General features: G+C 44.2%; 1 protein-coding gene and 2 non-coding genes across 3 annotated transcripts; 1 reads left to right on the top strand and 2 right to left on the bottom strand.

The window, feature by feature from the left end:
• Positions 1–1,702: 1,702 nt before the first annotated feature.
• On the top strand, positions 1,703–9,329 carry LOC107995161 (chitin deacetylase 1). Its single transcript, XM_017052504.3, has 5 exons — positions 1,703–4,606; positions 6,364–6,762; positions 6,877–7,198; positions 7,320–7,619; positions 7,735–9,329. The coding sequence occupies exons 1-5, from the start codon at positions 4,558–4,560 to the stop codon at positions 8,261–8,263; spliced, it is 1,599 nt and encodes a 532-aa protein (XP_016907993.1). The 5' UTR covers positions 1,703–4,557; the 3' UTR covers positions 8,264–9,329.
• A 2,651-nt stretch (positions 9,330–11,980) lies between these two features.
• Trnay-gua (transfer RNA tyrosine (anticodon GUA)) lies at positions 11,981–12,094 on the bottom strand. Its single transcript has 2 exons — positions 12,058–12,094; positions 11,981–12,016 (listed from the first exon to the last, which is right to left on the bottom strand). It is a non-coding gene; the product is annotated as a tRNA-Tyr (tRNA).
• A 563-nt stretch (positions 12,095–12,657) lies between these two features.
• Trnay-gua (transfer RNA tyrosine (anticodon GUA)) lies at positions 12,658–12,760 on the bottom strand. Its single transcript has 2 exons — positions 12,724–12,760; positions 12,658–12,693 (listed from the first exon to the last, which is right to left on the bottom strand). It is a non-coding gene; the product is annotated as a tRNA-Tyr (tRNA).
• Positions 12,761–26,232: the final 13,472 nt, after the last annotated feature.

Raw genomic sequence — 26,232 nt, forward strand, 5'->3', positions numbered from 1 at the left:
TTTTTCTCGAAAAAGTTTTCATTTTCCATCCTTATTAATTATTAATCTTTTTAAACCCGGAGAGGAAAGCGGTCCAGGCTGAAGTAGGAGCATTATGTAAAAGGGAGGAGGAAACTTCCACCGCATTGTTCCGCAGTATTATCGACTAACGCCTCCCGAATTACAACAGGTAACTCGTCCCCTTTTATTCGCTCCATTGGATTATCCGAGTGTCACTCTGGAGTAGAGCTTGAATACCGTTTATTCTCTTTCTTGGGTGATCTGTTATCATGCTGAATCAAGCAGTCGTGTTAGAAGGATTATCGGGCTCGGTTCGATCGTCCAGCGATAATAACCCAGTTTGATCCCAGTCTGGTGCCAAGGGGCTGGTGTCATTTCGTGCACAAATACGACGTTGTTATCCTCTGGCAATTCCGTGGCTCGCAATCTCGACTTTTTTTTTCTTCCACGAAGAAGATTGCCGCGTAAAATATGCTCCAACGTTAAACGGTTTCGTTAACCGATGAAAGGAAAAAAGCGTGGATTGGAAATTCCAATCTTGGCAACCTTCCCTTATTCTCGTAGAGGGGGTGGAAAAAAATCACCAGGAATCTTTCTCGAGGATCGAAGATTCTCGCAAGCTTGAAAGGTGAAGCAAGATTTTCCTCCTCCTCAAGTCAATTTCCATTTTTAATTGACACGTTCGATATATTCGATATGTTGGATTCGCATTTTTGATTGAAAAAAAAAGAATTGAAAACGGATTACAGTGAGCATAATAAGTAGTAAATGTTGATTTACTCGATACCTTGTTTTCTTGCCTAAATCGACACGTTGTTATTGAAACACGCATTCTTTTCTCTTAATCTACGATGTTTTCAAGTTAATCTAAACTCGTATCGTTGGAGCAAAGCAAATGAAGCGTAAAAGAAAGAAGGAAAGAAGAAGGTAAAATGAGAATTGTCCAGGAAACACGGTTCAATTCAGAGAATACAAGAATAAATAAAACGGTTCATCTTCTGCTGGGAGCAATGATAATGTCATTAGAGAGACGAACAGAGGGAGGGGGAGGACAACTGGAGTGAGGCGTTCGGCCAAGGACGAGCGGGGTCAAGTCCTCTGGATGCAACAGTTGCCTCTCTGCAGAGGCAAAGGAAGGAGGCTGGTTCGATTTTTTTTCCAGTCCCTGGATTTCCGGCATTAACCATTTTAGCTCTTTAACCGATGGCTCAATTAACTTTCCCTTTTTCGCTCCACGAAACTTTCAGCCATTGCGATTCTACTCTCCTTTCTTTATTAAATCAACAAACATTTTGGAAAAATTGTCGTAAATTATTTATACCGATCAATCTCGTCTGTGTATCGATCGAAGAGATACGTGGCTCGATCGTGGATCGGAGCGTGCGTCGCGAGATGGAGCTCGATGCGCGAAACGGGAAGAGGCTCGACGCCGTTTCAGCCACGCTTTTGCCGCGGGCAGAGAAAGCTCGAACCGGCTTCAGCTGATACCGGCGCGGTTGCCTCCTCCACCTTCTTCTTCTTCTTCTTCTTCTTTCCCTTTCACCGGCATATGTCACGCCAGGGCCGCACGATTTCCATTGGAATCGTGCCTCGTGCCCTGATAACGATCGTTTCACGTGGCGACCTCAAAGTTCGTTCGAGGGGATCGCCGTGATAACCGCGAGTGGCTTTGATCTTGCCTTGCCCGATAATGACCGTTTTTCCTCCTCCAATTGGACCGAGATAAGTCTCGTTTGATTTCAACGACGATAGAGGAAAAAGTGGAGTTTAATTGAAAAAAAAAAAAAAGGAAGGAAATACATCTTTCCGTTCTATTTTTGGAGCAAGTGTGTTTTTACCAAGGGTCGAGGTTAATTTCGAAGTTTATCCGTCTAATAAACAGGATCGTAAAGGACGGACAAGAGAACCATCGACGAAACGTTCGTTAAATCGTCAAATTGTTCGTAAAGAAGAAAAAGGAATCGTTCATCTAAAAATTCTGAAACTTGACAACTCGATTATGAAAATTCATAAATCGATTCGAACGAAGCGGCACGAAAAGGGCCGTCGATTTATTTGCGTCGAATTCTATCGTTTGGCGGGGATCGAATAGCGCGAATTTTGTCGCGCAGTTTTTCGAGGCAGCGAGGAAACGATCATTAGCATTCCGCGCGATCATTTCTTTAAATAGACGTTCGAAGGATAACGGACGTTCCCTTTCTTCCATTTTCTTCCATGCCGGAGGAATCCTCGTCACGCGATAAAAATAAGCATCTTTTCGAAGATTCCTTTTTTCCCTTCCTTTTTCCTCTTTCTCCTTTTCTCTCTGGAATGGAACCGATCTCGTCGGGAATCGTCGCGATCTCGTGATAGAAAGAAACGTGGATGTTATGTAATTTATTACGCTAAACGGGGAGTTTCGGTTTCGTGGCGCCTGCTCACCTTTCGCTTTTAGACGCGTTCATCTGTGAACTTTAGAGAGAAAAATTATCATTTTGCGGCGTAATCCTTGATTCTTGAACGACACGTAAACAGGGACAATTGGTTTGATCTAAATGCATCCCTCGATCCAAGGATCAAGAATCACTTGCTCCTCCTCCTGTTGTTGTTTGCTAATTTGAGTTGATCGCTGGTTCGAGGATCTGTTCGAGGGAGTAACGAAGACGGATCCGTACACAGCCGTGAATTTTCTCGTTGATGGAGAAATAAAACACTTTTCTCCGATTATCGAACGTGTTCGAAATATTCCATCTTCATTTATCTCGCGATTTTGCCAAATGGATACCGGTAACATTTGATTAATCGAATAATGGAAGTGCAGGCAACGACGAGTGTACGACGAACGAGTCGCTTCTGCTCCGCAAAGGGCAAATTCCTGCGGCTGGATTTAACGATAAACGCCGATCCGAGGAGCCGGTTCGCCGTTTCGTTTCACAATGAAATTTCGATACGTGTTCGTGACGTGTTCGCAGAACCGATGTGCCAACCAGAAACGCGAGATAGACGATTTCACTTTTTTTTTCCGAACTCGAACCGTCAATTTTTCGAAATCCGCTCGTCCGAATAAATTTTTCTTCCCTCCTCTCTCTCTCTCTCTCTCTACATTACATTTCACAGCAGAGTTGCAGCGCGACCTTCACCTTGTTGCGTTTCTCTTCTCTTCTTCGAAATTCCTCGAAATATTGCCTTTCATCCAATCGCGACCAACGCAAATCGATCTACGATTCGAGAAAACAATCGTGCGCTCCATTCATCGTCGTCCAATTGAGAGATCGTCGCGAATCTCTCTCCTCCCTTTCCAGAAGAGGCAGCCGGTTATTAAATCGGCAAAGGGTAAATTCCATCCGGTCGGAGTCGTTGCTGGCATTTCGAGCGCGTTATCTCCCGCCCTGAGGATCGCTTCTCAACAATTTCCTTCGTTTCAACTTGCGCGTTCTTTTCCCCCGAATTGTCCAAGGATCGCGGTGGGTGTCTTATCGAGGCGGATATCTTCTTATCTTACATCGCGCGAGTGATACTTGGATTTTTCCGAGCGTGTAATTCGCTGGAGACTCGAGGGGACGGGAAGAGCGGGGAGAGGGGAGGGGAGGAGCGTCGCCTCGAGTGTCTGAAGGTGGATCGTTAGTTTGGTCCGTGTAACGGCGAGAGGGAGGATCGAATTAGGAAGAGGATCGCAGTCACGTTGCATCCACGAACGAGTGCATCCGAGCACGTTTCACTTTCGTGTACCGGTGTACGGAAAACACGAAGCGTATTTTCTCCGTTACGTAAAAATCTTCGTTTTTCCTCCAACCATTGTCGCTCGAAAATTCGAAAATCAGAAATCTCTTCCAAAGTCGATCGTTTCGGATCTTGGAGGGCTCGTTCCCAAAACCCACGAACTGACGAATATTAGCCTCTTCGTCGACCGATTGACCGAAGGAGAAAAACCAAATCGTTTAATCGTCGACGCCAATTCCTCCCCTTAATTATAGGGAATATCCACGCGATCGTTTCAATTTTGATCTCGAAAAAGAGAAGAAACACAGAGAGTCGTTTCCAAACGAAATTGGCGAGCTACGCCATTGCATCCTGGGAGGCAAGCGAGGCGACGACGATCGGCACACGATCGTTGGAATCGAAAGAGGGGTACGCCGAACGTGGGGTACGCCGATCGTGGTGGTGGAAATATAAGGCGCGACGAGTGGCGGGCCTCGGTCAGTCCGTGAACGGTAACCCACGCCTTCGAACTCCGCGTCCTTGAAGCGAAACTCGTCCTCGATCCACCTCGGAGACATACACACGCACACAGAGAGAGAGAGAGAGAAAGAAAGAGAGCCCTCCTCCCCCCTCCCGGATTCGAAAGAAGAAGTGGAATACTCGCGAGATCTCGCTTCGATCTTCGGTGTGTCCCAGTCCTTGGAGAGTTGTTCCAGAGATTAAAGGTCCGTCGAGGATTGGCCAGAGAGAGAGAGAGAGAGAGAGGGAGAGAGAGGAAGAAAGAGAGAGAGAGAGTGAGAAGGAAAGGCGAGCCGAAATAAACGATAGACCTCCTCCGATCGCGGGACAGATCGGGAACCGGAAGCGCTTTCGACGAGGATGAGGTCCTCGCTGGTGCTGCTGTTCCTGGCGGCCATTGTTTTCGCCGGTGAGTAAGCAAAGGAAAGTACGCGCTGGCTCCCCAACCGACTCGTCAACCAACTTCCATTGTGCGTTCGTCTTCCATTATTACCCTTTGTCGCGATATCATGATAAAGACGTGATGACGAGGAATGAGAGAGAGAGAGAGAGAGAGAGCGATGTAAAAGTAGACAGGCAGGGTTTTTCCTGGGGTTCTAGAGTAGAAAACATGGCAGCGAGTGGGGAAAACATGGTGGCACACAGATTCGTGATTCGTGAATTTTCAATATGGGATTGAATTTCGAGGCATCCGGTTGCACGATCATTATGGAAAGACGCGTCGTAATTTCCTCCATAATTTTTCCCCTCCCTGCGCAAGACCACGTTGCTTGCTGGCAACACGAGAACAATGGATCGTTTCCTCCTCGAGAGACTGGTCCCGCGAGAGAGCGAAAAATCGAGCAAAGAGCGCGCGAGCCACGTGAAGCAGCGTTGAGGATTAATCAAGTCGACTGGAGGTTCGACTCGAGAGAGAATCGAGTGACGACAGGTTGCATAAGAGATTAGAGCGTGAAAGCCTCCGCGGTTCTGTGCGCGGTCCCGGATGCCTGACGTCACTGCCGTGCCCTGAAAAATGCGTCGCGGGGTGGGGGGCGTTCAACTTTCCCCGCTCGTCGCGGCGCTGCTCGACGCCTGGGCTGGACCCTGAAAGGAATCTAGGACCCTTTAGCTCGCCATCTTATCTTAACAATTTTCAGAACGGTGTTTTCGCGAAAAATTTCGACGTTCCAACCGGTCCTTTATGTAATTCTCCATCTATATTCGGAAAGGTCAGTATGTACAAAATATTCGTTAATTCGAAGCGGTGTAATTTATGCACTCGTCCTTCGTTCTTCGAGAGGACTTTCTCTCGAAAAGATGCAACCTTGCCTCGAACTAACGCCGGATCTTCTTGCCTTGGCGAATTGGCGGCTATTCGAAAGGCAGCTTTCTCTACCGGCAGCTTTGATATTTGAGATCGACACGTGTTTCCGTTTAAACGAAAATTCACCGTCCCGGAACGAAAACAACGCCACGTGTCGCGCCAACCATTCCAGGAAGCGAATAATTCTATTAAGAGAAATTTGCACGGGGAAAGAATCGCGCGGAATCGGTTTTTCTTTCTTCTTCCTCTTTCTTCGAATTTTCCATACCGCGAGAATGACGAGAGGGAGGAGGAATATAAATAAATGGAGGAACGAGTAAACGGATATACGCGGCTATTGGCGTTAATTTCACACTTTCCATAATCTCGCCGCCGATATGTTCGCGGTTACGCAATCGCCGTGCCTCGAAAATTTCACTCCAAGAAATCCGTGCGTCGTTAAGATGTTTTATGTAAACAGTTTTATCCGTGACATCTGTGAAACTAACTGAAAAAAAAGAAAAAAAAAAGGAGAATTACGAGAGAGATTGCCAAAACGCGTTTATTACCATACAAACTTATCGTGCTTATTCAACTCGTCGATCGTTACAATGATAAATTGCAAATCCCGGGAACGGATAACAGAGGCTGCATCCTCTTTCGAAATAATGAATTTTCATTAATAATCCCGGCGAGGAGAAATTTCTATTTTTGTATGCAGCCGCCGATCCTCGTAATTTCGCGCGGATAGTTTTACGCCGCGATAGTAGGTAGAAAGAAATTTTGTATCCAGCACAACTTTCACTTCGTTCCCTCGGAAAATCCCGTCGGTTGGTTTTAAAAAAAGCGCCCCCCGGGTTCTATCTTACCGTTAATTGCAGAGGGCTCGAGTCGCGTGAAGCGGCAAGAGGACAAGAAGGAGGAGAGCTTCGAGAGCGAGATATGCAAGGACAAGGATGCGGGCGAATGGTTCAGATTGGTGGCGGGGGAGGGCGACAATTGCAGGGACGTGATCCAGTGCACGAGTTCCGGGCTGCAGGCGATCAGGTGCCCGGCTGGGCTGTACTTCGACATCGACAAGCAGACCTGCGACTGGAAGGACTCGGTGAACAACTGCAAGCTGAAGAACAAGGAGAGGAAGGCGAAACCGCTGCTCTACACCGAGGAACCGCTGTGCCAGGATGGCTACCTCGCTTGCGGCGACGGCACCTGCATCGAGAGAGGCCTGTTCTGCAACGGGGAGAAGGACTGCACCGACGGATCCGATGAGAACATATGCGGTGAGATACGAGAAACTCGGAGGAGGCGAAATTCCGAGTGAAAACTGTTAACCCAGTTTCGTTGGTTGCGCGATTCCCGAGCGAGGCGAGGATTGAAGGAGCGGCTAATTGCAGACATGGACAACGACCCGAACAGAGCGCCCCCCTGCGACCCGTCCGTGTGCGTCCTGCCCGACTGCTTCTGCTCGGAGGACGGCACCACGATCCCCGGCGACCTGCCGCCCAAGGACGTGCCGCAGATGATCACCATCACGTTCGACGACGCCATCAACAACAACAACATCGGCCTTTACAAGGAGATCTTCAACGGGAAACGCAAGAACCCGAACGGTTGCGACATCAAGGCCACCTTCTTCGTCTCTCACAAGTACACCAACTACTCGGCCGTCCAGGAAATGCACAGGAAGGGGCACGAGATCGCCGTCCACTCCATCTCGTAAGAAAACGATCGTTGAAAAAGCGATCGCGGTCGATCCGACTAACCGTTTTCCAAGATTCAGGTCGAGGCGAGGAGAGGCGAGGGTGTTAATCGTGTAATAAAATAATGGTGTTTCAAGTCACAACGACGACGAGCGTTTCTGGTCGGACGCCACGGTGGACGACTGGGCCAAGGAAATGGCAGGGATGAGGATCATCGCCGAGAAATTCGCCAATTTGACGGACAACAGCGTGGTCGGCGTGAGGGCCCCTTACCTCAGAGTCGGCGGGAACAACCAGTTCACCATGATGGAGGAGCAAGCGTTCCTCTACGACTCCACCATCACGGCTGCCCTCAACAACCCCCCGCTCTGGCCCTACACCATGTACTTCAGAATGCCGCACCGTTGCCACGGCAACCTTCAACACTGCCCCACCAGGTAACCACTCTCGATTCTCCACGCGAGCCACGCCGTTCTTCCCGAACCCGTCGTTTCGAGGACGAAACGGAAGAGTGTGTCGATCGAGCCCATCGATTTCTCCGTGCTCGCACAGGTCGCACGCCGTTTGGGAGATGGTGATGAACGAGCTGGATCGCCGCGAGGATCCCCAGAACGACGAGTACCTGCCCGGCTGCGCGATGGTCGACTCGTGCAGCAACATCCTGACCGGGGACCAATTCTACAACTTCCTCAACCACAACTTCGACCGCCACTACGAGCAGAACAGGGCCCCGCTGGGCCTCTACTTCCACGCAGCCTGGCTCAAGAACAATCCCGAGTTCTTGGACGCGTTCCTCTACTGGATAGACGAGGTCCTCTCGAACCACAACGACGTCTACTTCGTGACCATGACCCAGGTGATCCAGTGGATCCAGAATCCGCGCACGATAACGGAGTCGAAGAGTTTCGAGCCGTGGAAGGAGAAGTGCGTGGTCGACGGGCCGCCCGCTTGCTGGGTGCCCCACACTTGCAAGCTCACCTCCAAAGAGGTGCCCGGGGAGACCATCAATCTTCAGACGTGCGTCCGTTGCCCCAACAATTATCCCTGGGTGAACGATCCGACCGGCGACGGCTTCTTCTAGAGATTCCTCCTCCTCCTCCTCTTCCAGGCGTTCCCGTTCCCTCCTCCTTTCCTCCCTTTCCCCTCTCTCTCTCGTCTAAGTCAACGAAAGAACCCCCTCGATCCCTCCCCCTCGAGGCCGTCCCCTCCTCCCCTCCTCTGCCCCCTCGACCCTCGCACGTCCTTGCCCGTCCCCGCACGCATCGAGCGAGGACGGACGACCTCCTCGCCGGGACGATTCTTTCCTTTTCTTTCTTTTTCTTCTCTTCTTTTTCGTCGAGTACACAGGGTAACCGCGCGAACGTGAGTAAATCATGCATACGGGGGGATATTGGGGGGAGGGGGACGCGTGTAACGCGGAGAGGGTTGGAGAAGGTTGGAGGAGTATCGAGTTGGGGACGATGCGAAAGCAACCCCGTCGCGTCGAATCAACGATCTGTGATAAGTTTCGAACGGTTTCGAGATTCCAGCGACGACGAGATCTTTTTTTTTATTCTCTTTATTATTATTGTTGTTGTTGTTCTCTCTCTCTCTCCTCTTCTCCCTAACCAGACGACGATTTCTATCTGCCATCTTTGAAATCTTGGAGAGAGAGAAAGAGAGAGAGAGAGAGATCACGCGAAGGAGCGATAAGAAAAAGAAAGAAACGAGGGCAAAAGAAAAATGTGAGAATGTGTAATATGAACGACGTGTTTTCCCTGAAAGGAAAAAAGAAACAAGGAAACCTTGTCGGAGACGGACGAGTAACGGTGGATGATGGAAGGATTTGGAAGATCTTTCGGGGGGTCTTTCTTCTCCATGACGAAAAGAGAGAAAAAAAAAAAAAAGAAAGAAAAAAAATATGTACGTCGACGACCGCCAAAACACGACCCGCGAAGAGAACAACGACCGGCGGACATACCCTTATTTTTCTAAGGGTATCGAGTCAAATCTTTTATATATATATAAATAAATAAATAAATATATATATATATATATAAATATAAATAATATCGTGTATATGTATATTTTTAAAGCTAAGTAATATCATCATTTTCACCATCCTCGATGGGAACATTTAATAAAAGAGAAACCAGCGGAAACCACCACTGCGTGTCTCTCATTCTCTTCTCCCCAATCCCTGCTCCAACAGGAGGAAAGTGGAACAGGTTCGAAACGAGCTCGAGTTGCTCCAAGGTTCGAAGACCCTTGGAATCCCCCCTCTCGATTCTAATTCCTTTCGATTACTCGCCTCAACCGCCCCTGAAAAACATCTTCCAGACTCCTCCTGGATCCTTATTCGAATATCGAACGAGAAGATATCGTTTAAAGATACGTATACATTTCATTCCGAAAACTTGATGAAACGCTCCTTTTCGTCTCGCCCTTCCTCGAAAAAGTGGCGGTCGGTTCAGGTCGAGGCGAAATTGGTTTAAGATCAATTACGAAATTGGAACGCTCTGCCCGAGAAAACGACGACTGCATTCTTCTTGCTCGTAGGTCGGACGCGAGAAAGGACCTTTCCACCGCGAAATTCTTCCATCCGGCGAGCGCAATGGCGGCTCAAGGTCCCTCGCTGCTTCCATTTCACGCTGTTATTAATCGATTTCAAGCTCTTTCTCTTCTCGTTCAACGACGAGGATCGAGAGATAAAAAATAGCGATATTCGAAGACCCTTTGTTTCCCACTGTTGACGACTGTTCGAAGGACGACGAAGCTGTGATCGATCGAAACGATGGAGTGGTGATTTTTTTTAAAAAGAAACAGTAGTGGGTTTTTCCACACGCGTCAATTTACATTTTTATCGTTATGCGTGGGAGTCGGGTCTCGACGTGCATGGTATTGGCATGGTGAAATGTCGGAGATGTTCTCGATGCATGTTCATTCAAAATTTCACAGAACGAACGATAGAGTAGCGATCGAAGCAGACCGTGCAAACTTGCTCAACCCTGTCCAAGGCAAAAAAAAAAAAAGTAAAAGAGCAAAGTGCCTAACCCAGTTTATCCTCCGCGTGAACGCCGACTGTTCCAACGCGATTCGAGCCGATTAATCACACGGTAGCAAGAAAAGTCGGTTGGGCAATCGATGAAATTACAACGATCCGTTCCGTGTGCTCGATCGATCGCAAGTTCGAATTGGATCGAAATCGAGCTTCTGAAAGGAGTTCCGTTATTTTCCGCGCGAACGAGAAAGAAAGGGCACGCGAGAGGAAGGGAAAACGCACGGCAACCTCGTGAAATACCAACGATCGAGCGTGCTCGAGGCGACGTTTGCATTCCGATCCAGCCATTTGTGCATCGAATCTCGCGATTATTCTGCGTATCAACCAATCCGTCAATAATAACGTGAAACAGAAAAAAATTAAATAAAATAATACGAAACGATAGCAGACGCGACGAGCTGTTAGGGCGAGATAGAAAATTTGGAATGGAAGGAATAATTCCAAGGGATTGGAATAACTGTAATGGGAATTGCAGCAACGCGACGAAGGATTATTCGTTCGATTACAATTTGCACCCACGTACTTTGCGGAGGCAAACGAATGTCGCAATTAAGCATTCTCTATCCTTCGAAGGCTCGAGGATTTTCCAAAGCGAGGACAAAATGAAAACTCGATTAAATACGAAATTTCATTTTTTCGGTGTAGATTTCATAGCAACTCTTTTCACCGAGGACGAACGGAATGCACGATAAACACCGGCACGAGTCTGCCGGTAGTTCGGTCTGAAAATCTCGCATAAGCGAAAGTAGAGAAAGCTGCGTGTCTTGATGCCGTGGCAAGGCCGTCTCCGACTCCTTCCACGGGATACCGATCATGCAGGAATCTCGTTAACATTCTTCCGCGCTGTTTCTCACCACGATCGGAAACATAAATAGAAACGTGTAAATAGAGCTGCACGAAATTGTGCAACGTTTCTGACATCTCCTCTTCTCAAATGTTTGAAAACGTCCTGCGACACGGAACGAGTCTAATTCGAATTCGAATTTAACGCAATCCAAAAGGATAACCGCACGATTGACATTTCAATTTCTCCGTGGATCAGCACCGATATCTTATCCGATCACAATGTTATCAGGGACGCGTTTGACCCTGAAACGCCCATTGTCGCTTCTCTCACGTGGACGATTAATTTCCTCCCAACACGATAACATTGAATATAATAATAATAATAGTAATAATAATAATAATAACAATAGTAATATCCGGTAGGAGATCTGCGCATTTGAAGCGATCGTCACTGAATTCCAGAAACTTTTGACTCGTTTGGAAGAAACGGTGAAATTGACTTCTATTGGGTCAGTGGGTGATCGAACGTATGCGGCTCGAATTATTTGTCTCGACTATTACGCGGCTCGTCTCTCTCTCCGCATCCGCTAATTGAAATTCTCGTTCCAAAGAGAGAGAGAGAGAGGAAGTGTATCGATGTCGATCGAGAAGGCGATTGAATTTTCTCCGCGACGAGCCACGTTTCACTCGTTGTTTAATTGGCACACGCGCTAATAATCTGAGAAAAGGAGCCACGCTCTCTGTTGAAACTTGCAATTTTTGTAATTTCTACTTTATCTACGATCAAGCGAACGATGATTATTCGTTTACGAGGCACGGATATTCGAAGAGGAGTTTGAAGAAGAGGAGGATAAATTTAGATACGCGTTTATTAAGTAAATTCGAGCAATTTGACGACGGGAATTAAATTAAATCGTCGTGATGACGAGTTTACGGGGAATTGTTCGTGTTGGAGATGTTAAAAAAAAAATTTCCTTCGAGCCGGATTCGAACCAGCGACCTATGGATAGCTGTGTGTCTTCTCTAACCACCGTATATATACATAACCTCTACAGTCCACCGCTCTACCAACTGAGCTATCGAAGGATGTTGGAAGATGGTGTTTTTAATAGAGATAATAAGCCACCGATATCGGATACCGATTATTTTAATCAATTTAATCATTAAAATATTGCCATTGATGGATGAACGGAGTATAAATTATTGTTTAATAGCGATACGTATTTAAGAGAACGCGGAAATAGAGGCGTTCGATGGCACGATATTGATCGTTTGTATTGACAAACTAGCAATTTTTACGCGCCAAATTCGAATCAAAGATTAATCAAATCATCCGTTTTTGCCCTGTTTCCTCGAGCTAACTACATTCTACCGCTTTTTCAATTCCAACATTTTGCAGTGATTAATTCAATCACACGTTATTTTAAAAGAAAGGTAGATCATTTTTTCAATCCCTTGATATTATATTTGGAACAAGTTTTTCCTCTCGCGTTTGAAAACACGTATAAAAATACTCCTCTATACGAGCAAAAAAATCTGCTCGATTTATTACGAAAACTTCGAAACCGCCGTGCAACTTATTCCTTCGAAACAAATTACCAAAAACTGTTGGATTAAAGAAATTTGGTTCCCTGCGCGTGTAAAAATATTCCTTCGAGCCGGATTCGAACCAGCGACCTATGGATGTCTCTCTTTTAAAGATTACTCGGAACCAACTACAGTCCACCGCTCTACCAACTGAGCTATCGAAGGCGCATAATCGTCCTCTCCTCCGCCACATACCTATAATTCAAACGGTTTGCTACCGAAGCGTCAAAGAGAAAGGAACCTCTCGACGAGGTATAAAAACCCCTTCGAGCCGGATTTGACCTATGGATGAATATTTTCTCAGAAAACGTATCGCATTAACTCGCACGTTACAGTTATTTATTTTTCACATCCACGAAATTCCTATATCTACGAAATCGACATGTTGCAAAAATCGTTTCGTTCGCACACGAGCGCGAGAGATATCGATCGGGTGATTCGACGGGGGAATCGTGTTGTTCACGGCGGGCGGAAATCGAGGGGTGGGGGGGCCGTTTCTTCGCCGCGTTCCGGTGCAGGCAGCGTTTAATGGAACTGTGGCGACGCAACGCATAATAATAAACCTCGCTCGTATCCCGCTACCCGTGTTACGGGATCGTTACGACCTAACCGAGCAAAAATTCTCTCTCTGCCGCGTGGATTCCGCGGTTTTAACGAGGAATATAAATCGATGGAAACTGTGGCGATCGATACAGGCGAGCGACGGCAGGGAAAAACGCAATGGAAAGTGATTATGCTAAGATCGGAACCGTTTTCGAGCAACGGTTGCAACGTCTCCCTTTGGGTGAAGGAGGGGAGCGTTTGCTCAATTGTCCCGTCACGACTGATTTATCGACAGCCAATGCTTCGCGGGATAAGGGAATTCGTGTTTCCGCGAGAAGAGATTAATAAATTTCATTTCGTGGCCGCATACGTGAGTTTTGAAACGTTTCGTGAAAGTATCTTTATATAAAAATCCGTAATATTTAATAAACTCGATATCTTATCGTTTAATAATTGAAGAAAGATCGACCTTTGTTTTTCCTCCTCGTGAAATCGGCGTGTGCCAAGGTTTTCCTGGCGTGAGGTGAGCGAGTTTCACGTTCACGGCGAAAAAGAAAAAGGGAGAATCGTCCTTCGAGTGCAAACTTGCCGATAAAAGGAAAGAAAGAAAGAGGAACCGCCTCTTTCGCTCCTCGATCGAGACGAATTCGGATTACGGTCGTCCTTAGATCGAGATGGACAACCTCGATGGATACCTTCACTGTCAGGATCATGGGAAAAGAGGCGAGCCTCTGAAGACTTTTTCGGATCTCGCATCACGATCACGGTGTTAACGTGTTAAGGTGAAAGGAAGCTGTGGCGGGAAGTGGTGTAATCGGCTGTGGGTGGAAAAAGAAGGAAAGAGAAGAGGAATATACCAATATTTTTCATGGAAAATTTACGTATGCACTTCTTATCCGGAATAGAAATATTGTTAATATTTAGAGGGTGAAAGTCTCTGCATATTTATCTATCTCTTATTTTTTCCTTCCCAATATTTATCAAAGTAAAAACGCGTTACGATATTTCGAGTTTCTCTCTCTCTCTCTTCCTTCCTAATACAGATATTTGTAAAAAGCGAACGAACAACTGAAAATTCTTCCATTTTCGCAAGATAAAAATAGAGTTATCCGTTTATTAAATTATTCGTCCTGCCGTGAAAAAAAAAGGGAGAATGTTCTATGTTTAAAAATAGAAATAGGAATTCGTGGCGTTTAGAAATACTCCGTTGAACGTACGTAGATTCCTTTGACGGGTCGTTTGAATGCGTAATTAATACCAGTTCGAAAGATAAAAGAAAGGGGAATGATTTCCAGTCGTAAGATCCAACCAGTGTGTCACTTTCAACTTTCAACTCTTCTCACCGTGATCGCCGTTGCACTTCTTCCCGTTTCTTTCTCCATCTATTTACTTCTTTCCTTTCCTTTCTTCTTCCTTCTCCTCCGTTACGACATCCTCGAACAGAGAAGAAGAGGAAGAAGAATCTCAACGAGGCCCGCAATTTTCTAATTCCTACAAATTGGATAATTGGTCGCGGAACATGTTGCGTAATTTCGAGGATCTTTTTCTCCGCGTGAAAGTTGGAAGAAAACGGAAGAGCGGATAATCGTATTCTCTAAATTAAACATTCATCTCGCCTGTCTTCATTTTACGAAACAAAATTCCGTCGAAAAGTGACGAGCGACTGAAAAATAACAATCGATGCATTCGATCGTACGATTAATCGAGAGATATCAAGCGTTGGGGACATGCTTCTTTTCGAATCCGATTCGAAAAAAGTAATTGAAAAATAACGATCAACGCGCGATTAATCGAGAGATATCAAGTGTTGGAGATATCTGACGGAAAAATTACTCGAAACGTTATCGATAACGCGAAGAGGAAAGAACGGCGGAGGGATTTTTTACGAGATGATAACCTCGTTATCGAGAGACTTTTGCGGTTAGGATTTATTATCACTTTCACCGGCCGACCCTCCTCGTCCCGATAGCGAGGAAAACAAGTTGCGGTCGAAAAAAAGTCGCCTATGCGCGGATTAATTATGCGACCCTCGCCATAAAATGGCGGTACTTTCGTTTTGGAAACAAAAAAAGGAAGGGAAAAAGAATTTCACCGGTTTCGTTACGCATCCGCGAGATGCATCGCAATTTATTTCGTGGACGGGATTGGTTTACGAATCTATCTTTCAACGAAATCATCTATTAAATACAGCCTCGTGGATGGAGTAAGATTTACGATTAAACGGATAGATGGAACTTTCTAAAAAAAAAGTTTTTTTCTCCTTTTTTCGATCCGTCAATACCTCGTCTGTCGTTACCAGAACAACCGTGCACCCGTGTTCGAATTGTTGAATTCGAAATTGAGAAAATTACGCAATCTATTCCCTCGCGTTAATTGCTTACGATATTCGAGATTCGTTCGAAAAATCCTTCTTTCGAAAGATGATAATTAACGAGGCGATATTCGGAGAAAAAATTGGGGAAAAAAAAGAAATCGAAAAAGATACGTGTAACCTTTTAATCAATTTCCTCCTCTCGAAACAATTTCGAAAGAGGAGTCTGTGATAATCCGTGAATGAAAAGCACAAATTCTGAGGCACCTCCCTTTTTCTGAAAATACCACTCGAATGCATCGCGCACGATCGTTGCAAAACCGTGGTCGCGAGGCGGGGTCATTCCCCACGTTTCACGCGTGCGAGAGGATCCGTGGATAATCCGCCGCCTCTCCAGCCGCCTCGACCCTGGATTACGTGACGTTTGACAGCGAAAGTTAACCGTGACTGGCCGGCAACGCGAAAACTCTCGTCTCTCGACCTCGCCGCAGCGGGATGAACCGGCATGTTAAATCCGGACCAAGGAGCATAGAAAAAAGATCAAGCAAACCTTCAATATTTGTAACGATATTGGAAAAAGTTGTAGATATAAGTATTGAAATGGAAATTAGAAAAATCAGAGAAAAGTTGATTAATGATAATGTTACCTTACATCCGAGTCGAAGAATCAGAAAAGTTAATATCGAGTCCCTTTAAACAGATTAACGATTCGTTTGCGATTGGGAGTTTGGAAAAAGTTATTTTTTTCGATATTTCTCTTCACCTTGAGAAGATGAAGACCGTAATCGAACGTTCCCATTCGAATCGAGTGTGCCCCACCTTGTACGCGCGTTGCATCACACCGATGACGCTGCGAGCCAACGTATTTATGGTAATTTCGAAAGATTATGTTTAATAAAAAGGAAAAAAAAAGAAAAGAAAACCGATTATTATCGACTCGATAAACCAGTTCCCTTTCTGCACGATTAAAACTCCCTCCGTTTTTAACGATTCCTTCTTGGATATAACCAGGTCTGAATAAATGGCTGATTATTGTAATGAGCATACTTGGAATAACATTGAAGCTATCTGTTTCGTCTATATATATATATAATAATTGGAACTCGGATAAAATGTAATATCAGGGAAATGAGTTTCGATATTACCGTTTGAAATGCAAATTATTCTTCATTTCTTTTCACAGGAGGAGAGAGAGAGAGAGAGAAATTTTTCTCCCCAATCGATAATCGCGAGTGTGTACAAAGGTAAAAATTTGCATCGAGTTTCCCTCTCTTTTGTTCGAAGCGATGGCTGGTCTCGCTTTCGAGGAGGAACCAGGCTGTTCGTTACTCTTTCGAATGTTCGCGGGTGAAACCTTCATCGAATCAATTCCATCCATCTCGAAGAAAGGATTAAAAAGAAACAAGGAGAAATCGAGAGATGTCGATCTCGAAGAAAAATCGCAATAAAAATAACTGAACGGGAAAGGAATTCGTGGGGAAGTGAATTAAAATTTCGAGGAGAGGGAGCTTTTCGTTATCTCTCCACAACTCGTCCCTGGAAATCGTCATCCTCGTAAAAAACAATCGATAAAAGTCGAGCGGAGTTTGGGCAGGCTGTTTTTCGACAGATTTCTCAAGGGCAAGGCCGAATTCTCTGGGTTCAATCCACGCCTCCGAGACAAATGGGGCTGTGCAAGCACGATCGGCCGATCCCTCTGCTCGATCGTGGACGACGAGCTCGAGTGAAAGTGGCAAGGAACAAGGTCGTGTGCGTGTTACAAAATCGGGAATTTCTCGAAAACGGCTCGGCGCCGGCCGAGGGAAAAACAGGCGTTGCGCAAGCATCGCGGAATGAAAAACCGCTAATACGGTAAATTGATCGTTATTCGCGGTGAAGATTAGAGACGAAAGTGGCAGCGAGCCTTCGACGGACGTGTATCGTAATCGTACAGAGGTGTCTCGTAATTCAATCTCGATTTCAATCACGAGAATTTTAACATTTTCATTCCATTCGCTCCTCGATTAATTACGCCGAGTAATTATCGGGAATTAGACAATTTCGTTTGCTCTTGACATTTTGGATCTTGATTTATTCGAATATAAACGAATTTTATTCCGTACGAAAATTGATATAATTTTATATACCATGTGTAAATATCGTTATTACACGGGATTTAATGCCGTATAAATCTCCGTTTGATCCTCGTTTTTTTTCCCTTTCGAATGCTTGGAAATTGTTTCTAATTGCAATACAATAAGGAGTTTTTACATTCTAAAGCGTTCCGGAGCGTGCCATTAAGTTTCACCCGAGGATTTCCACGCGAGGTCTCTCCGCGTTTTTTCGCGAAAGTGTTTCGGGAAACGAAACGAAAATACGGTATATTTACTCTCGCGCGATTTACGCCGTTTCCCATTAATCGCCTTGACCATGACTCAACACACATTGCACAATTATACGTTACGGCTCGTCGAACAAAATGTACGAAAAATCAATGTTTAAACGAAAAATTAATTAACAGAAAAATCATAAAAATCTATTTGCGAGAGAACGTTGGTGATTTACGTGTATCCTCTCGAGAGTGTCGAATTGAACTGAGGTAAAGGAAAGTCGATACGCGAACGTAAACAAACATTTACACGGCGAGGAATCGCGTTTGAAAGGTCGTCGGTTGAACGCGATCGAGAAATATAAATATCGAATAAATTTTCCTCGATTCTCTCGATCGTGGCAACGAATCTTTGCGAGAAATGTAAAAAAGTGTAATGTAAAAAAGAAAAAAAGGACGACGAAATTTAAAATATTTAAAACACTTGTGATTTTTCCCAATATTTTTTAACAACGCTCGAACACGCGTTTTCGAGATGCTTTTAATGCGTTCGAATGCACGGATGCGCGGACGTGCGAGATTGCAGCAAATAGTGAAATAGTAAGCGTCTCGGTTTCCGTAAAAGAATAATAAAACTACCGCGGAGAAAGGTAGGAAGAGCAACGTGAGACCTGCACCGAGGATTTCCGGGATGTCTTCTTGATTATGGCAGCGATCTCGAGGAAGCCGAATGAACTAAATCTTCAAAAATATTTTGAAAGATCGATCAACGTCGTTCCGAGAAGGTTAGGATTAATTTTTAGCAATTAATTTGTACGTCTTTTTTTAGAAAGAATATTTTTTCTCGATAGATTTTTCTCTAAAGCATATTTCAAAATCAAACATTACCTCATTTTCGAGTGTAAAAAGTGAAACGACGAAAACAGACTTTCTCATCGTAAATCGTTCGAAAACGGAGAAAGAATTTTCGAATAGAAATAAAATCGTTTCACGAGGACGTCATGTGGTATAGTTTCCATCCAGGGAATACCAAACTCGTGATATGGATACACTGAAAAAGAAATTCTCAAGAAATAATCAAATCACGACTTACCTTACACTCACTAACATTACATTTTTAATTATTTTAAAGTATTGAAATCTACTTAGATAAGAAAATATTTTAAAAGAGATATACGAGGAATCTAACGACTTTGGATTTCGAATCAACAATTTATCAAATCTTACTCGAATAAACGCGAAACGGTTCGCTCGAAGGTTTAACCTCGAATTTACGAAAAACGTGCCCGTAAAAACCAAAAAATCAGAATCAGAAATTTTGTAATCGGATTACATCGGACGGAAACGTTTTTAATCCCTCGAAATCCGGTGTTCGCGTGGGGAGGGGCAAGTTGAAAATATTTATGGCCGTTGGAATCGCGACAAATTAATCGGGATGGCCGTCGCGTCGCGTCGAATAACGAACGGCAAAACAGGAACAACTCGTGCCAGGAATCGGTGAAATCGTTCGAATTTTGTGAGCGACCGTGACTTCAAGAGTCGCTTTTCCTTTGTCCTTTGTCTCGTCGAGCGATCGAACAACAGCGCCGCGCGTGACGAGAAATTCGAACTGACTTTGTTTTTCTTCTTTCTTTTTCCTTCGAGAACAAAACGGTCGCGGAACCTGTATCGCTTCCATCCAGGGAATATTGTGTGTCCAGACTTCGATACGCGCAACGTGGAGCCAAACACGATTTATGGATGTGCAGGGAGAGCAGGATTTTGAACAAATGTATCAAGATGGTTTGGTTCGTTAAGTTACATTAGGAGCGTGGTTGACTATAAATAATCTTATCTTCCAATGCGCGTAGCGCCGTTCTTTTGGATGAATGGAACGTTGGCTGCCGAGGTACATTTTCTTCTCTCCGCTATAATACGTTAACGCTATAGATAGAATTTTTGTAATTGAATTCTAAATTCTCCGTTCCCTTAAAATCGATCGGGAGGAACGATCCACGAAAGGGAAACGAAAGAGAAATTTATTCTCGCTTCTGATCTGGGCGCGCACGCGCGTCGTGGACGAGAAGGAAGGTGGTTTACCTTGCGACACGCAGCCTTTTCCGTTATTCCTCGTAACAGAGGAACGCCATCACGGCCACCTCGATCGATCGATCCGCCATCGACGGCGAGGATCGATCGGTGCTTTCCTCGAACAATCAGCCTTCGCCTGAACCTGACATCGAAAAAGGGGGAGCGCAGAGCTATCGCCATTTCTCGCCATTCTCAATAGACGATCTCAGAACGATTGTTCCGCGAAAAAAATTGTTAGAATTTCCACCTTTCGATTTTATTTCTTTCAAATTTTCGATTATTGCGATATTTTTATTTTTCTTCTTCTTCTTCTTCTTCTGGCGGAGGCACGGGTAAAAGAAAAAATCGTTATTTCGAGAAATACCATCGAAAAGGATAATTAAAAGGTGATAATGTCGTTCTCGCAATCGTCGAGAAACGACGAGGAGGTTCGCGTGTCACTTTCCATTCTTCTCGCCTTTCTCTCTCTCTCTCTCTCTCTTTCTCTCCTCAAGCTTAACTTCTCACACGGTGACCGATGTGGGCTGTCGCTACAAGGTAAACCACCTTTCTTCTTCTTCCCCAACGGGGATGAGCATTCCATAATTTACGCTTAAGCAGAATGGGGGTAATTAAACCCGTGTTTTTCAGAGATTAGTCATTAACATAAAAAGGAATCTTTGCAATGTTTCTCGAATAAATTCCACCTTTACACCTTTCTCTCTTCCTTTTTCCTATCGCCAGAGTTTTTCAATCTTATCGTTTTACGAATTTAACTTTGCAAAAAAAGAAAAAAGGAAAACAAAAAGAACGGCCAAGAATTTTAATTGTATAATTATCCGCGATTCGATCGATAAATCATCAAACGTAGGTGAGGCAGTTAATTCCAGTTAATGGCAGCAGCGACCATCAATCAATGGCCCAATCTCGTTGCAGCAATAATTATATTTACCCGTTATTGAATCAGGCGGAAATCTGCCTCGTATCGAACCACTGATTCCACGATATTTCAACCAGCTTTGTTCGACTTTTTCCAAGTAGCCTACTTTCTCACCTAATATCACGTCTCCCTGCAAAACGAGGGAGGGAGAGGGAGACGAGAAATGGCCCGAACGAGAAATTTCGAGACACCAACGGAAGGTAGAACGATGACCCACGTCCACGGTCAAGGTGAAAATCACGTGGCCGATGGCGTGTGTCGATCATACGAAACGAGCCTTCTTCCGGCGCGTGATCGGCATCCAGTCTCCACCTTTCCTCGATCTAACGTTTTAACCTTTAACGTGCGCCCGGATTTTAATCCTCCACGCGAGCAAACTTATCATTTTCCCTCAATTCTCTCGAATTTCGATGCTTTCGACTTCGATTCAATTCCGAATTGACTCTTTGTGCTATTGGAATTTCAATCAGAAATCAGTTGTGTCCTCTTCAATTGTTCGACGAGGTGTTTTCAAACGGTTTGGATCTGCGAGGGCGTAAAATCGGCGTTTAGTTGGGCGAGTCGAGGGAGGAAGCGTTCGTAAGCCATAAATGGCAGCGACTGGGCGCACAAAGGCCGATCGAAAGGTGGTCGCGGGGCGTGCCAGAAAAACGGAGGACTCGGTTGCATTCTCGATGCAAAGCTAAGTAGGCGCGCGTAATTATGCGCATCTCGTATTTCGAAACATCGCCTTCCCCTCGCGCTTCTCTTCTTCCAGCGCGCCGGCCGCCACTTTCCCGTCCGCCATAATAGAAAGAAAGAAAGAAAGCCTTTGTCGCGTTCTTCTTCGCCTCGAGATTTTTCTTCCTCTCCGTCGAGCAACTTTTTTTTGAATCTTTGAAAAATCGAGATCGACTTTCGTTTAATAGAAGTTCGTCTAGAAAAATTCGAGTTTCGATATTCTTCGAAATTTCAGTCGATCTTCTTTCATTGGAAAAAGAAGGGATAATGAATCGATTAAAATTATGAAGAGTATGAATTTAATGAGTCGAAAAAAAAGAATTCGATGAATCCGTAACAACTTTTGTATAAATTTTGGAATCGTTCCAGAAGAAGCATTTGTCGTTCCTGTGTACATATATATATATATAAATATTCAAAAGGTCCTCTATAAATCAAAATTCGACGCGCTTTCTATTCGAACGAGAAGTATCGCTTTAAAGCGAACGCGGTCTTTCACGAATATTTCTTTGGGAGAAAGTTCACCAAACTCTGCTTTTGTCCCTCTTTATAAAAAAAAAAAGAAGAAGAACCTCTCTGCAAACTCTGTCAACAACTCAACTTCGAGAAATCAAGATTTCGATTAAAAGAAGAAAAGATCTCTGATTCTGAAAAAATATTTCTAAATCGAAACTCAATTCTCTCTCTCTCTCTCCTACATCGAGAAATCAAACAAATTTCAATCTCATCGAATCATGAAACGAATTCGTGAATATATTTCGAAATTCTAGGAGGCTATAACGCTGACTTAACTCGCAATACTCGTGAACAGAAGTGCAATCTGTCGAAGAAAAACATCACGTGCGATTTATAACGCATTTTCGAAGAACAGGAACAGCATTGTAAGATCTTTTTCTCTCGAAGAATAGAGAGAATTGAACGGAATCATGTTACACGGCGTGTCGAGATAATCGTGTTGACACGATGGATCCGGATCCGTGGATCCAACGTGGATGGCAGGCAAGATTCCTCGCGGATTCGTCGATCCGGCGACGATCTCGAGGTGGCACGAGGATGGGTTCAAGGAGAGGTTACGATTGTAGAAAGCACGAAGGAGGAAGAAAGGAGCAGGAGAAAAAGGTCTGTGGGTCACTGTGCTATCCGATTACGTAATTACCGTAATGTAACCTTCAGCGTTTGATACTCTTGTGCAAACTCTTTCTCATTTTCCAACGTGATTCATCCCCGACCGACGTTCCTTTTCGATACAAATTGTATTGTAAATTGAGGGAGCATTGCTCCCCAATTTAATTTCTAACAATAATAATACAGGAGAAGCAATTCTTTAACCGAGGATCGCACACTTTTCACACACTTTCTGCATCTCGTGATTGCCGCTTTTGTCATCCTTTTATCCGACATTTCCAATTAACAGTCGAAAGTAAAAAATTTGTCATGCGGCAACATCGTTTCTCTCCTTATCTCCTCAATTACGTCCCCTGCGTGAAAAAAAAAAAAAGGAGAAAGAAAAAAGGAAGAAATGCGTGAAAACACTCCTCCAGCCAATTATACAGCGTTATTGCTACCAGTTGTAATAATTATAAGCGGCGGACGTTAAATCGAGAGAAACGGTTAGGTTAGAAAGATAAATTCCAATTCCCGTCGAAATAGGAAGAAAAATCCTGGCGGCGGTTAAAAGGAAAGAAAAATCGTCGACCACGTTTAATCATCGTTCCCTCGAGTCATCGATCTCGGCGGGTAAAAAAAAAGAAACGAGCTGTCTCATCGGCGAGCAACAATTGATCAATCAACGATCGTCGATCGAAAGTGCGTAAAAGGCCAAACGGGAGGATGATGAAAAAAGTCAGGCGAGGGATCAAGGTTCAAACACTTTCTCGATTATTTTTGTTACGCAGATAGGTCAGACGAGTGGAGAAAAGGAAAAGCGATAAAAATCGGGGAATTGAAAGAAGAATACCAAGCGCGGGATTGAACTGCGAAAAACTGGTTTCCTTATATATTTATTCTGTCGGTGAACGTGTGCCTCCGTCGGCATCTCGCGTGCATCTCTCGTCAAGGACTCCGGAGGACTCCTCGCCACGCGTTTAGAAATGCCGTTAGAGGATCCCTCTTCTGGATCCCTCCTCGCCTGGTTTAACCAAGCAATTTGTAATGATTTGTAAAACTTGCTCGCGCGTAAACGCTCGCTTATCCTGCTTGATCTATTCGCCCATTGTTCTGAAAAAAAAATTTATCACGAATTTTTAAATCGATCGATCTCGAAACTTCAAGGAATCGCGTATTTCCCGAGATTAATTTCCGGAAAGATAATCTAAACGATTTCTAAATTCGAGAAACTTTTAGTTAGAATTTTCGAGGAATTAACCGGTTTGAACGAAACGAGATTATAAATCCGAGATCCGAATGTTGGATTAAATTCTCTTGCTTAATGATAAAACATCGTGACGAACTTAATTTAATTTCGTTTAAGGAAAAAAATCGATTGTTCGGAATTTTTCGCATCGCGAGAGAGATGACGAACGAATCAGCGCTTTGTTAAAAGTGGAGGACGCTCGCAAAGAGGCGCAAACAAAAGAATGATTCGCACTTTTACGAATACAGATACACGCTCGTTACTCGCTCAATGTTACTCGATTTCTCGAGCCCGCGTTTCTATCGATCCCACGAAACTTCGTGGTCGGATTAAATAAGGAAATAAGCCACTTCCTGGTCGTTAATCACACAGGAGACACGTGTCCGCGTGCATTACGTGTATTACGATCCGTATTCGGCTCGTTTATCAGGAAAAACAAGGCTGCAGATTAATATATCTCATCTCGCGAAATCTCTATCTCTCTCTCTCTCGTTCTCCGTGTGTATAACACGGTTAACGTCGAATAACGGTAATTTCATTGTAAACTTGTATCTTCTCGGGACGACGTTAAACGGATTCCATGCATCGATTTTCTCCCGTTTTCTCCGATATTTATTATTACGTTTACGATCCTCCGTTTCCTACCACTGCCTCCACTCGTGAAAGTTCATCTTTGAAATATTTTTCAAAAAAGATAGAGAGAGAGAGAGAGAAGAAAAATAATTCGAATAAAAGGAAAATGGGAAATGGGAAAGAGCGGAATTTTCGAATATTATCGATCGGAACGCCGGTTGAATAAGAGGATCGGTGTTCTCCTTTAACAAGCGTTACGCTAATACGTTACGATGTACACGATTCGATGTACACTTTACGACCGTGTTTCTAATGAACAAAGTGGCTCGTGTAACTTTAACATCGCCGATAAATTCTCTCGAGAGGAGTGTATATAAAAAAATAAGAGCCGCCATTGCTTATTCCATTGGCAAACTGGGCCACCCGTCAATAGTTCCCTATAAAATTTTAACCACGCGCACATATTTTCTTCTTCGTTTTCTCTTCAAAAAGTAGGCGTCGCATTTGCCCCGTGATATTTCCACGCGTAACGTGTAACGTGTTTCGTCATCATTCCCCGTATTATCCGCGAAATATTTCTGAGACAATCAGAAATTTCGTTTCCATCGAGAAAGTCAAAAGAAACGAAAAAAAAAAAAGAAGAAACGCGTGGATAACGTTTTCATCGAATTTCGTGCGATTCCGTCTGTTATTTCCAGTGCTCTTTCGCTCTGTTTAGAATCTTACCAACAAGCAGGATTTGTTAATTAGAGACATCTTTCGACACCATTCCTTAATACGAAACATCGATTCGAATCTCATTGTCTTCCTTTTCCTTCTCCCCTCCCTGCACATCGAGATTAATATCATTGTTATCCCTCGTAATCTCGATTTCTCTCTCTATCTATATATATATATATATTTATATAATATATAGAATTATTTTTTTTCTTTTTTTTTGTCCTCGACGAACGAATTGTTCGATTTATTTTCTTTTTTTTTCGCAACAATTTATCCTAGGCGTCTCGAAAGATTGTACACGGTGTTATTAACCGTTATACCCGCAACAGGTCCGAGTTATCTCGGGATTTATTGATCCTGGCACGAACGCCTCTCTCTAAATCCTCTTCGCGCACTTTTGTTCGACGTTTGTCCAAGGAACGTGTCGAGATAAAGAAACACACGGTTCTGGTTCAGGACGTGTTATAAACCCGAGTGTTATATACCCGATCGATCTCGCTCTACGCTCGAATACTTTCGCAACGAAATTGGGAACGGAATCATTTTGTACGTTTCCCTGCTGACGATTTCGTGAAACGTCGGCTATGTCGTTTGCTACGTCATCGACTATGACACGACGAGTGTCTTTCGTGCGAAACGATTCCTTTGAACGTTTTCTTTGGAAAGTTTGAGAATTTTAGAAATTTTGCTTTAAACTTGTATCTTTACTTAACTCGGGATCTTTCGAGTTATTTTTCAAAAGATAGGGAAGGATAAAGCAAGGATGTTAAGTAATTTCTCGAGTTTCGATTAAGTTTTTTTTAATCTTGTATCATTTCTACTTTCATATTTTGCCAATAAGTCTTGTTATGAAAGTTGCACTTGAAATTAATCAACCGAGACACTTTGCTCTCCAAAAATGTTTTCAAACCAATTTCGAGAATTAAACGACGCGCATAAAACCGATCGATCTTGAAAGATCGTATTGTATCAGAAAAATTTCACGAGGCATCGATCAACTCTCGTTGAAAAGTTCCGTCCTTCGTTCTGCCCTCCCCCTCCTCCTCCCCCTATCCAACGTATTCCCGAGAGTCCTTCGTTTTTTTAAATCGGACTCGATCGATAATAATCGGCCACTGTC

This window comes from Apis cerana, linkage group LG11, assembly GCF_029169275.1.
Source record: "Apis cerana isolate GH-2021 linkage group LG11, AcerK_1.0, whole genome shotgun sequence".
Classification (NCBI taxonomy): Eukaryota; Metazoa; Arthropoda; class Insecta; order Hymenoptera; family Apidae; genus Apis; species Apis cerana.

What these genes read in the sequence shown, in the direction of transcription:
- LOC107995161 (XM_017052504.3), top strand. Translation starts at nt 4,558, where the DNA reads ATGAGGTCCTCGCTGGTGCTGCTGTTCCTGGCGGCCATTGTTTTCGCC. An exon ending in GGCGGCCATTGTTTTCGCCG is followed by an intron (nt 4,607 to 6,363) that starts GTGAGTAAGCAA and finishes CGTTAATTGCAG; the next exon opens with AGGGCTCGAGTCGCGTGAAG. An exon ending in ATCCGATGAGAACATATGCG is followed by an intron (nt 6,763 to 6,876) that starts GTGAGATACGAG and finishes GGCTAATTGCAG; the next exon opens with ACATGGACAACGACCCGAAC.